At 46.6% G+C, this 13150-nt stretch overlaps 1 protein-coding gene across 2 annotated transcripts in view; it reads right to left on the reverse strand.

The window, feature by feature from the left end:
• Window positions 1-12974, reverse strand: part of LOC132446484 (glutamate receptor ionotropic, delta-1-like) — a 594597-nt gene extending 581623 nt beyond the window's left edge. For both annotated transcript variants that reach the window (XM_060036803.1, XM_060036802.1), the window contains exons 1-2: window positions 12633-12974; window positions 1-38 (exon numbers count right to left, since the gene is read on the reverse strand). The exon at window positions 1-38 is cut by the window's left edge and continues 118 nt beyond it. In XM_060036803.1, the coding sequence (XP_059892786.1) occupies window positions 1-38; window positions 12633-12711 (117 nt within the window). In that variant the 5' untranslated portion in view covers window positions 12712-12974. The remainder of the gene's footprint in view (window positions 39-12632) is intronic.
• Between the last annotated feature and the right edge of the window lie 176 nt (window positions 12975-13150).

Genomic DNA, 13150 nt, shown 5'->3' on the forward strand with positions numbered 1-13150 from the left:
CTCCTCATCCCGCAGCGCGTTCTCCTCAAAGATAGCGCCTGACGGAGAAGGACATGGTTAACGAGGCCTGACCGCATCACCGGAATATACGTCTCAAAGCTGTTCATTGTTGACCGCTTAGTAGACACCTTCTTGACAAGCCAACCCTTGCTAAGAGAGCAGAACCTTGTGTCTCGGAGCCAAACACACACGTCGCTCCAGCGTTGAATATCCTTAAACTCCGCCCCAAAAATACCTCCTGATTCTGATCCCTTTATTCTCAGCCTCCAGATGGAAAATGAGCAAACAAGCCCTATTGTACCAATGTATTGTCAAGATTACCTCAGTCGAACCACCAACCACCCCATGAATAGAATAATAATAATAAATGGTATTTATAACGCACTTTACATCAACTCAATTACCTCAAATTACTACAATGCACATGCAAAAGGATAAAAACTAAATAAAATACTTTAAAACTAGATTAAAAAGAAAGACAGAGAAAAAACATTTGAAATAACAGTTTAGCCAAAGGCTTTTCTAAAAAGATGAGTTTTCAGGCCTTTTTTGCAAGAATCCACAGTGTGTGGGGCCCTTAGATGGTCAGGGAGAGCATTCCACAGACTGGGGGCAGCTGAGCAGAAGGCGCGGTCGCCAATAGTTCGGTGCCTTGTCTGGGGAAGCTGGAGGAGGTTGGCTTGTCCAGAGCGGAGATGGCGTGAGGAGGAATGGGGGGTGATGAGTTCTTTGAGGTAAAGGGAGGCAGTGCCATGGAGGCACTGGTGGGACAGAAGGGAAACCTTGAATTCGATCCTGTACTGGACAGGAAGCCAGTGGAGGAATTTGAGGATGGGTATGATGTGGTGGTACTTCCGCACCCCCATCAGGATCCTGGCAGCACAATTCTGGATGTACTGCAGCCGGTGGATGTTCTTGCTGGGGATCCTGATGAGGAGTGCATTGCAGAAGTCGGCATCGGGGAGAGTGAGTATGGGGCGAAGTTTTGCAATGTTCTTTAGTTGGAAGAAGGAGGTTATGCAAAGATGTTTAATGTGGGCCTCGATGGTCAGTTGAGGGTCCAGTTGGGCAGAAACTACCTTTTCCAACACCTTTGATAGGAAAGGGAGGTTGGTGATGAGGCGGTAGTTGGCAGGTGCTTAGGGGTCAAGGCTGAGGTTTTAGAGTACTGGCTTGATGACAGCAGTTTTCAGAGACGTGGGGACATGGCCGGACCGGAGGGACTCATTGATGATTTTGTTGATCATGGGACTTATTGCAAAGGAGTGACTTTTTATCAGGGTTGAGAGAAATTGGTCCAGGTCACAGGTGGAGGACATCTTTGGGACCAAAGTTACTTCACCATTAGTTTACTATTCTTTAATCTGGCATTTAGTCAGCATGCATTGTCTATATCACTATACAGTATCTCTATCGCTATGCAGTGTCTATATCACTATGTAGTGTCTATGTCACTAAGCAGTGTCTTATCGCTATGCAGTGTCTATATCGCTATTGTCTATATCACTAGTGTCTATATCGCTATGGAGTGTCTATTGCTGCTTTTCCACTGCATGGTACCAGCTCGACACGACTCGACTCAGCTCGCATTTTTTGCGTTTCCACCGCGGTACCATGGTATCTGGTACCTGAAGTGGCTACTTTTTCTAGTACCTACTCGCTCTAGGTTCCAAGCGAGCTGAGCCGATGCTAAAAGGTGACGTCTGCAGACGGCCGGCGACTGATTGGCCAGAGAGTGTGACGAAGTCACGAGAGCGACATGGCAACCATGCTGGTAACATCCATAGCAGCGCCGCAGCCAACATGTTCCACTTCTCCAACTTCTTCAACATGCCAGCTAATAATAGTAATGTGATCGATGTCCTCCATTGTTGTTATGTGGGTTCTGTCCATGTGTGGGTTGCGTATGTGTTGTTTGCGTCGCGTACACAAATACGTCACGGCCCTTTCGCGCAGCCGACCCCGCCCACGTCCAGGAGGTACTATTTGCGGTGGAAAAGCACCCGTGCTGCTACCGTGTCGAGTCGTGTCGTGTCGAGTCGTGTCGAGTCGAGCTACATGTGCGGTGGAAAAGCGGCATAAATCACTATGCAGTGTCTATATTGCTAGTGTCTTTATCGCTATGCAGTGCCTATAGGCATTTTTTACAATGCCAAGCCGGTACGTTCGCGGCTTGGGATGCCCTGCAAATTCACTGTCATGCCTGTGTAAAGCCTAGGGTGTATAATCCCCCTTAATCCCCCAGCCGGCTTTCTTTGTTCAATGGAGAAAGCAGGGCTATAGAAGGAGAGTAAAAATTCATGGACAGTGTCTTCAATTTTTTATGATTCAAGACACTGTCGCTATGCAGTGTCTATATCGCGATCCAGTGTCTATATCGCTATGCAGTGTCTATATCGCTATGCAGTCTCTGTATCATTATGCACTCTTTATATCGCTAGAGTCTATATCGCTATGCAGTGTCTATAACTATGCAGTATCTATATCGCTATGCATTACCTATATCTCTATGCAGTTTCTATATCTCTATGCAGTACCTATATCACTATGCAGTGTCTATAGCTCTATGCAATGTCTATATCTCTATGCAGTATCTATATCACTATGCATTGTCTAAATCTCTATGCAGTGTCTATATCTCTATGCAGTATCTATATCATTAAGCAGTGTCTATATCTCTATGCAGTGTCTATATTGGTGTAGTGTCTATATCACTATGCAGTGTCTATATCGTGGTGTAGTGTTTATATCGCTATGCAGTGTCTATATCTTGATACAGTTAAATGAAGTATATACAAGTAAATACTCATAATATAGTTACATAATTAAGCATATAACTCTACCTCTAACTACCAACTATTTTTGCTTGCTTAGTCCACTGTATCAAAGGTATGCATTTACTTTATAAGATTCACGGGATTAATGGCCATGCTAAATTTTAATTAATGACTACATTAGAAAGTTCTCACATTTGAAAGTGCTCATGGGTAAAGAACGGTTGGATGAATTGGTAAGTTATGTTTAACATTAAAATGTGGAGGATGGACTCATAAATAAAAATGACGGATGGGGAGATTTGGATGAATGTAGAAAATAATCACAAGTAAGCCTTCCATTTGTCAGGCCGGTTGTGCCAATTGGACGTGAATATCTGAATTCCTTCAGTTCAGAGCTGGAGTGTGCTCACAGCAGAATGGACTTCCCTCCCTCCATTCCCTTTCCAGGCATGATCAATCAATCATCAGCTTTTCTAAAATTACAAGTCTATCAAGCGTGGCTAATTAAGAATAAACCTTGTTGCTCTATGCGTACGAGCCACGACGAGAGGTTTGATGTATCAAGGTGTGATTCTTCATCTGCTGCTTTCTGAAGGAGGCAGCTTCACTTGGAAATACCTAAAGCTACTTAAGGTTTTAAAGCTTAATACCAACTCTAAATAATGACCCAATGATCTCCCCCTGCCAACATTCATTTCCTGTGGCTTTTGTTGTTTTTATGTATCTTTTAACAGCCTTCTATTTTCCTGAGAAAATATATTTGTAAGGGAATGTTATTACCTGCCGACATGGGAAGGTATCACTACAATATATGTCCAAGTGTGAGCACATGAACATTGAGCAAAATGACCAACTGCTTAAGGCAACTATGGTGGATTTTAACCGTGGATGTTACACATAATATAAGGCTGATCGCCAAAAAAACTGCAGAGACAAAAAACTAGAGTGGGGAGGAATGCATGTTTAGCAGAGTTGCATCCAAACCTAAAAAAAGTCTTGTAGTTTTTGCAAATCTTGCAAAAACTACAATTCTTTTGAGGAGTAATTCCCAGGATATCTTGACCAAGCAACGGTCAACGAGTATCGCATTTCCTGGACACAGCAGTCGATCGGCACCTGGTTCTCATTGTAGTTGAAGTGGTTCATTAAATGAATAAATCATAACCTGTGTTACTAAGGCAGCACTTCCAGGAATGACGTAACATGCAGAATGTTTACACTGGGAAAAACTGTTGAGGTCGATTGGTTATATATTGAATGTTTCTTTTATGATTGTGATTTGTATGATTGTATGTTTTGTTATCATATAATACATACAATCAAGTTGTTCCTTATACAGAGCACAATGGTTGGCATTTAAAGTTTACCAGCCGTTCTTTGCCAGTGTATAAATCTGTGAAATCGGAAGTTAGCGTCAACTAAGCACACTGTGTTTCTGAAAAGGTTATGGAACACGCACCATTAACGATTTAGCAGGCTACTTTAATCCAAAGCACTGATGATTAATACAAATTCACGTCATTAAGGCTGCTGTAAGATTCAAGAGCTGTAAAGAGAGAGCAGAAGAGGGCAAGATTGTCAAAGCCAATGACAAAAAATAAAAAAATCCCACTGCTCTCTCCTTCCTTACATTTCTCTTATGTTGAGAGAGAAGTGATGCATCTTCTCTCTCAACGAGGCCGGAGTGCAGCCAGCAGATATTCTCACAGCACATTTCACCCTCTAACAGCTGACAGGTGACCAGGCCATTGCTACCAAACTATACTCAAATAAAATCTCCTAAATAATACCTACAACACCTTTCAGGAGCAGGTAGGTGTTAAATTGCTTCACGGGGCTTACGGTCATTCAAAGATGCCAGCTGCGGACATTGGAAACGGCAAAGGCAGCATTTCGTCCTGGCTCAATGTGAAGCCGGGATGACATGGTCCAAGATGGTACAGTCCAGTCACAACACGGTGAGCATGGGCCCTGAAGGCGGAAATGAAACGGCTGCTAATCAAGAATGCTAACAGCATCCAAGTTCACTTCATGGGAACACACAGCTAACCCCAACGAAGGAAGAGTCCCTGAGCAAACACAGAATGCTTCCTTACATTAAAGAGCTACAGATCCCAGGCGCAGCTGAAGAATACACACGTGTGTGTGTGTGTGTGCGTGCGTGTGTGTGTGTGTGTGTGTGTGTGTGTGTGTGTGTGTGTGTGTGTGTGTGTGTGTGTGTGTGTGTGTGTGTGTGTGTGTGTGTGTGTGGGTGGGGTCAATAATCTAGGTCAAAGTTGAATTTAGTATGCAAGCAATTTGTTACATGCACTATATTTCTGTATCTTTAAATGGACAGATGAAATTATTGTGTGCCTGAATAAAAGCATGGCTGTCCAATCCGGCTGTCTTTTGTCCGGTGTCCGGCGTCCAGCTGTCTGGTGTCCACACGGTTTGTATTGTTGTGCAGCACCATGGACAGCAACCAAGCAGGCTGCTTCTGTGGGTATCAGCTTGTCTCCAGGAAAACAAAGACAGTGAGAAGGAGGTACAACATTATATATACTAGAGCTTTTGCGCGCGTGTCGCACGCGCTCAACTTCGAGTTGTAATTAAACTAATAGCAATAATGTGGAAACCCCAGTTGATAATGTAACACATTTCTGAGTGCATAATATAATAACATTTTGCATATCATTTTGCAACGTATAACATTCATTCACCACAAATGATTCATGAAAGCAGTGCCAACATTTAAATATTTTTTAATCATTCGGGGAACAAAAGGCAACAGGCTGATTATCATTTAGGGGGCCCCTCAATGATATGCGTCATCAACACGCCCACTGAAGTGGTGTGAGAAAGACTGACTTTCTACTCCTCATTCACAAATAAGGTAATTTACATTTCCTACAGAGAAAATACTACCTCAGGGGTAGTTTTATTCAGGTGATTTTCAGGGTACAAATGTCAGGATATGTTGTTCACACATACGGCCCATCAGGATAATATCAGGACTTACACGTGTGTCTGAAAGCAGCTAGTGTGTGAGCATTTCACCACATTATAAAGTTAGTCAATTAATGGTAACAGGGATAATTGTTCAATGGAAAGTGCAGTATACTATACATGCAAATAAATTATTAAATGGCTTTTACTGTTATTCAGGGCTGAAAAGTGCATTGACATTTTAAAATGCAAGGCAAATACTATTGGCTAGTGGAAAATCATAATCATCATTGAGATTAAATATCTCTTCCAGTGACCTGGCCAAGACAGGCAGCAGTAGCCTAGAGTCAAACATAGCACACAAAACATAAGAAAATAAGACAACTAAAACGGTCCACAGGGGGGAGGGGAAAGGGGGGGATATCAAAATCGCAAGAGATTGGGCGGTTTTAGCTCAGGAGGTGGAGCGGGTTGGCTGGTAACCTGAAGGTTGTTGGTTCGATCACCTGCTCCTCCTAGAGTGTCGAGGTGTCCTTGAGCAAGGCACCTAACCCTAACTGCTCCCAACGAGCTGGCTGTCGCCTTGCATGGTTGAATCCGCCGTCGGTGTGTGAATGTGTGCATGAATGGTGAATGTGAGGCAATATTGTAAAGCTCTTTGGGTGGCCAATGGTTAGAAAAGTGCTATATAAATGCAGTCCATTTACATTTGGTGAGGCTCAAGGAGGTGGGTAATAATAAGTTTGAGCAACAAAGTGTACAGACAGTTCGGGAGGCATTTGAGTAACAAAGTTTAGTCTTGTGGTGGACTCTATAGACATAGTTCACCATATTGTGTTATTGACATCGATCATTCTGTGTTATACAGATGCTGTCTCTTCAAAATCCCGTGAATGGGTTGTTATCAGTGCGATGATTGAATTTAACGTTTTTTATATAACAAAATAAATGCAAGTATGCAATCGCGCATGCTGTGTGTGTGTTAGCTACAGGCTGCTTGGCACATGTGCACATGAGTAGCTGGTGCGAAAGGACTGCTATTATAGTAGCAAGATAGGCCTATATATGTAATATTTGGCCTATATATATGCATAAATATTATACATAACATATGGCATATGGATTTACTTCTTCCCAACGTATCTCACAAGGCATTCATTTATACCATGGGTCTCCACAGGGGGAAATCTAACCCCTAAAGCTGCTTTCGCACTGCCGCGCGACAACTCGCCGCCTCCATTCATTTCAATGAGGAAAGGGCGGCAGAGGGGAGGCGGTTACAAAAGCGGCTGAAAACCAGGAAGCGGTTGCCGCCCAGGTCAACGCGCACAGATTTTGCCCTGCCGCTTAGCTTTCCCCGTGTTGAAGCTTTCGGCGGCAGCAGCTGCAGCAGCAGCAGCCGCTTTTGAAAACGCCTGGCCCTTCACAGCGCTGCGCTGAACCCTCCGGCAGCGAGGCGGTTATAAGGGCGGTTCCCGCGTGGCAGTGTGCAAGCACCTTAACCATAACTCGTGATTGTCCGTAATTAAAGCTATCTGCCAGCACAAACTCTCTCTCTTTCCCTTAGGTGCGTTCACATCAAACGCGAACGTGCAACACGATCCCAAACAAAGTGAACGTAGAGACAAGAATCGGGCGAATTATTCGCTAGAGAAAACCGGCTTCGATTTGTCGCGGCACACTTTCTCCCTCGACAGGCGCGCGTGTTCACAAGGATTTGTAGCACGACAAACTCGCTTAAATTGAATATTTCAACTTTGCTGCGACGTTCACGTGCTGACAGCCAATCAACGTGGCCACTGAGTGACATGTGTAACGTAACAGCCAATCAGTGGTCACCGGGGTGAACCGCAGCAAATTCGCCTGACAAAACTTGCACAGGGACAGTTTATGATTCGTCGCACGACAAAACTTGGGCGACAACGCGAACGGGTGACGAATGTTTCTTTTGGTGTGAACGCACCTTAACGGTCTCTCTTTTTCTCTCCGTCTCTCTGTCCCTCTCTCTCTCTCTCTCTCTCTCTCTCTCTCTCTCTCTCTCTCTCTCCCTCACTCTCTCTTTCTTTCTCTCTCTCTCCCCTCTAACGGTCTCTCTGTCCCTCTCTCTCTCTCTCTCTCTCTCTCTCTCTCTCTCTCTCTCTCTCTCTCTCTCTCTCTCTCTCTCTCGCTCTCTCTCTCTCTCTCTCTCTCTCTCTCTCTCTCTCTCTCTAGCTTCCCTGACGCTAACAATAAAAAGAATGACAGTACTGGTCTTACATTGATTCAATACATGATGCGCACACATTTTTCATCAGGCAAACAATGCAGACAGAAATGCCCCTCTAAGCCAATTTAGACAAGAAACAGGCAGACAAATACGCTGCAGACCACGAGCACGAAGAATGAAGCCCACATGGACACAAAATGCAATGCTACATTTCCGTGCCCACAAACGTGAGCCAAAATAATATAGCCCAGCTAGGATTATATGAAGACTAGGATTAAAGTCATGTAGCGGAAGGAATGAACCATGGAACAAAGGAGGAAAAGAAACATGCACAAGTGAATCAATGTGAGAATAAGCTCCTCCTGGTTCAAACTAAGGGGACTAGTTAGACGGGCTGGACCCGGTCTACCTCCCCTCCAAGGCCCCTCCCCCCGGGCCCCTTCCCTCCAAGCCCCCCCCCCCTTCCAGGCCCCTCCCACTCAGGCCCCTCTTCCCCAGGCCCCTCCCCACAGGCCCCTCCCACCCAGGCCTCATCCCTCCAAGAGCCCCCCCAGGCACCTACCACCAGCCCCCCCCCCCCCCCCCCCCCCCCCACCCCAGGCCACTGTGTCACTGGCTCCCTAAACAGCACCGCGTCCGAAAGAGGCTCACAAATGGTTCAGCTGATCTGGTACACCATAATGATAGACCGGAGGAGGTGGTACGCCGGCTTAGTGAAGTGAGAATAATGAGAGCATGAAAGTGAAAACGTATATTTTAGAAGGAATTTTACAAACCACTATCCAAAACCTGTGCCTACAGATACCCCTCTATCAGAAGTCCCTTCTCCTCTTGCATCTCGGCACTAAACCCTTGCGTGGAATCCAAAGTTCCGCCCTCTCTCTCCACATTAAACACTTCTGAAGCAGAGGACCCTGGGTGTTCTGAAGTGAGAATGGACCGCCTGGGAACGATGTTTTGCTGCGCCTGTAGCCTTTTCGGCGCTGGTCTGTCCACTGGTATCAAGGTCAGGCCACAGAGAGGTGCTGTCAGGAAAGCACGCTTTATTTATTCATCCAACACGGTTCCAATGAAGAAAAAATGGTGAATAAACCTTGAGAGGATGGGTCACGCATGGTTCAGGCATTCTAGCCTAGTTCATCTAGATTGTGTGTGTTTGTGTACTTGCGTGTGTGTGTGCGTGTCTCCGTGTGTATGCATAAATACATGGGCAGGTTTGATGGAAAGCTAAAGCTTAGCAGGAGCACAGGAAGGCCCTATCTGCATTTTTGTCTTAGCAGTTACCCCTCTAATTAGGTTCCCCTCTAATTAGGTCCTTCTCCATTAATGAGGTTCTATACAGCTTCTCCACTCACCAGGTGCTAAGTGGCTTCCTCTGTAAGTACTGTGATTGGCTTCTCCTCGAAGCAGCTCTGAAAAACGTCCAATGTAGGTCACTTATAATTGGCTTCTCTTTTAAGCAGGTTCAAAACGGCTTCTCCTCTGGTAGGCTTTAAACTAACCAGCTTCTCCTTTAAGCAGGTTCTAAGCACCTTACTCTCAAATCAGGTTCTAAGCCGCTTCTACTCTAAACAGTGTTGAAAGGGACTTCTCCTGGAAGCAGGTTCTAAGCGGCTCCTTAAGGCTGGTTAGTTCTTTATTTAGCGGCGGGGACAAGAGCAAAGACCCAGCTGTGCCTTTTCCAGCTGCCAGACACGGAAGATTGGATTCCCACGGTGCTTTTCGGAAAAGAAATTGGGAAAAAAACGGATGGACAGGTCCACTCCTCCTCACTGTCCCCTTATCCCCACCCCCATCACAACATCAACCCCGAATCCCTCCCTAAATCAATTCCTATCAGTCGACCAGGGCCTCTGTCGGAGATCAAAGCAATCTCTCCTCCTCCACCTCCTCCCAAACCGCCCTGCTGCCTGTGAACTGGGGGCCGTTTAGAGTCCGAGGGGCCAGTGAGGGAGAGGCGGGCTGGGGCCAGCAGGAATTCACAGCAGCATAATGACTTTAGATACACGCTCCAGGAGTCAGGTTCCTCCTCTCTCCCGCTAAATCTCCTCTCCCCAGCGTCCAGCGGGCCGCCAGGTTGAAGTTGTTGAAGCTAGTGCGAGCAGAGAAGAGGAGGCACGGAGCAGGAGGGAGAAGGAGGGAATGAACCAGGATGTCACAGAGGATGAGGCAATGGGGGAGGATGAGCGGGAGTGACGGGGAGGCAGGCCCAGGGGAGGAGGGCGAGGATGACACCAGGGCCACATCAGATGCTGCCATGTCCATGTGTGCTGAGATTAGCAATGTCAAGAACATCATGATCAAGACCACCTCAGACAAGACCACCGGACTGAAGACCACCAGATTGAAGAACACCATGATCAAGAACATCACAGTCAAGACCACCAGACTGAAGGCCATCACAGTCCGGACCACCAGACTGAAGACCATCACAGTCAAGACCACCAGACTGAAGACCATCACAGTCAAGACCATCAGACTGAAGACCACCTCAGTCAAGACCACCAGACTGAAGGCCATCACAGTCAAGACCACCAGACTGAAGGCCATCACAGTCCAGACCACCAGACTGAAGACCATCACAGTCAAGACCACCAGGGACATCAGGGTATGAAAACAGAATCTTTGGTCTTGGACTCAAACCATACTGAACAATCCACCACTGCAGGTCTATGCAGAGGCAACACATTGCAAGGACTGCAGAACGTTGATGAGAGAAATCAAAATCAATATGACGAGAGAGCCCAACTATGTCCAAACTTGCATCAATGGCCGGCTACTAAAATAACCCTAGTGAAGCTCAGAGCAGACAAACCTTTATTCAGCTGCCAACCAGTGCTGAGCTCACCGGAGCTCATTCATTATGGAGCGCTATGGCAAAGCCCAACATTCATTCAACATTCATTTTGGTAAAGTTAAGTGGCTCCATCACGCTATTGTGTGTGTGTGTGTGTGTGTGTGAGTGTGTCTCTGTCTGTCTGTCTGTCTGTCTGTCTGTCTGTCTGTCTGTCTGTCTGTCTGTCTGTCTGTCTGTCTGTCTGTCTGTCTGTCTGTCTGTCTGTCTGTCTGTCTGTCTGTCTGTCTGTCTGTCTGTCTGTCTGTCTGTCTGTGTGTGTGTGTGTGTGTGTGTGTGTGTGTGTGTGTGTGTGTGTGTGTGTGTGTGTGTGTGTGTGTGTGTGTGTGTGTGTGTGTGTGTGTGTGTGTGTGTGTGTGGCTGTGTATATGTGTGTCTGGGTATGCTTGTTTGTGCGTGCGTGTGTTTGTATGTGATTGTGTGTGTGATCTTTTGGCCTCTTCCGAGGCAGCCTAATGCTGCCTTCGATAGTGTTGATCTGGGATTAATTTCAATTGCAATGCCCCAACAGAATTTTTGGTAATGTCAGACGAATCGATTTTTGTCAACCACCCTTCCCCCCTCCCAAAGTCGATGGCTCTCCAAACAGAGGAGGACGGCTGCCGCATCACATCATCTCGGGCATCGTAGAAACACTTGGGCCAATCTGTTCAAAAATCGGCCAGCCGATAGGAGCATTGGTGTCTTTTTAGCTATACTTCTATAGCTGCATTACTTTATTTATTTCCGTTTGGTCTTGGCTATACAGCAAAACGGATGACACTGGAAATAAATATAAATATTCAGCATAAAGCAACATATTTCATAACGCAACATATTTCATCTGGCTCCTTTTATTTCCAATTGAATCTTTATAGGGTCGGTTGTCAGTGTTTTTCTTAAGAACAAACAGTTGGCTCTTGTCCGGTTTGTCATTTCTTACTATGGCCGAACTGATTAACATGTTGCTCATGTCCAATTCAAAGTTCAGCCTTATAGCTGAGCGAGGGAGCGAGAGAGAGAGAGAGAGAGAGAGAGGACGAGTGGAGGAGGGGGAATGGATTAGTCTCCTAACACCCACGTCGAGCTGGTTTCCCGCCTCCATTCCCGTTGTCCCGTTATATTATTATACATATTATATATTATTCATATGATATACTATTCTCTGGTCCGAGATGAGGGGTTACTCTGCGTTGCACTGCCGCAAGTTCATCAGCAATCCGCCTGATGTGCGTCTCCTTTTCTGAGACAGATCGGAGTTATCGTTCGTCACACACTTTGCGATGACTTTCTACGGCGCGCAGCATTGATTATTATCATTGGCTGTGTGTGTTCGTGTTTAAGTGCATGCACGCGCGCGTGCATGCGTGTGTGTGCGTGTGTGTGTGTGTGTGTGTGTGTGTGTGTGTGTGTGTGTGTGTGTGTGTGTGCGCGTGTGTGTGCACGTGTGTGTGTGTGTGTGTGTGTCTGTGTGTGTGTGTGTGTGTGTGTGTGTGTGTGTGTGGGTGTGTGTGTGTGTGTGTGTGTCTGTGTCTGTGCGTGTGCGTGTGCGTGTGTGCGTGTGTGTGTGTGTGTGTGTGTGTGTGTGTGTGTGTGTGTGTGTGTGTGTGTGTGAATATATCAACACGGTGTGTGAGCGCATAGGAGCCAGGATGCAACAGTCGCTCAACATTGAGCTGGCAATGATGAGGGGTTCTAACGGTGAGCTACGCAGAGTGCGATTCAATGGACGTAGCGCTCCAAACTAAAGTCAACACGTCCACTAAATTCACTGATCGGGCTTTTTTTTTTTCCATCTCAGGGCTGCATCGACGGAGTTGAATCGTGCTGCGTCTCATTCTCCCGGAGCCCCTCACACGACCACCTATCTCCGAGCTCGCTCCCTTACCGATGTGGATGATGGAGTCCGCGTCCACCGTGTTGCTTTGCAGTATCCAAAGGGAGAGACTCAACACGAGCAGCTCCATCTCCGCTCCTCCGCGGCGCCTCGGCGTCCGGCGGTCAGATCCACAATAATCCGCGCTGCGTAAAAGGCGATAGAACCGCTTCAGGTATCCTCGAGTCCAGAGAAGACAAAGTCCGACAGGCTGGAAGGCTATGGGAAGGTTTTAGAAATCCAAAACAAGTGCAGAGGGAGGCAAATACACTAGATCACAGAGCGGAGCGCTTCTCCTCCGCTGTACCAGCGATAGCGCGGAGTCTGACTGAGGAGGAGGACCGAGCAGCGTCTCTCTCTCTCTCTCTCTCTCTCTCTCTCTCTCTCTCTCTCTCTCTCTCTCTCTCTCTCTCTCTCTCTCTCTCTCTCGCGCGCGCGCTTCCTCAACCCACGTGACTGCAGAGCCTCTATGTTGCGCTCTGAGGTCGGACCGGAGGAGAGCCAAAGCACGGGGAGATTGAGGGACGGGA

The sequence above is a fragment of the Gadus macrocephalus genome, chromosome 18, assembly GCF_031168955.1.
Source record: "Gadus macrocephalus chromosome 18, ASM3116895v1".
NCBI lineage: Eukaryota > Metazoa > Chordata > Actinopteri > Gadiformes > Gadidae > Gadus > Gadus macrocephalus.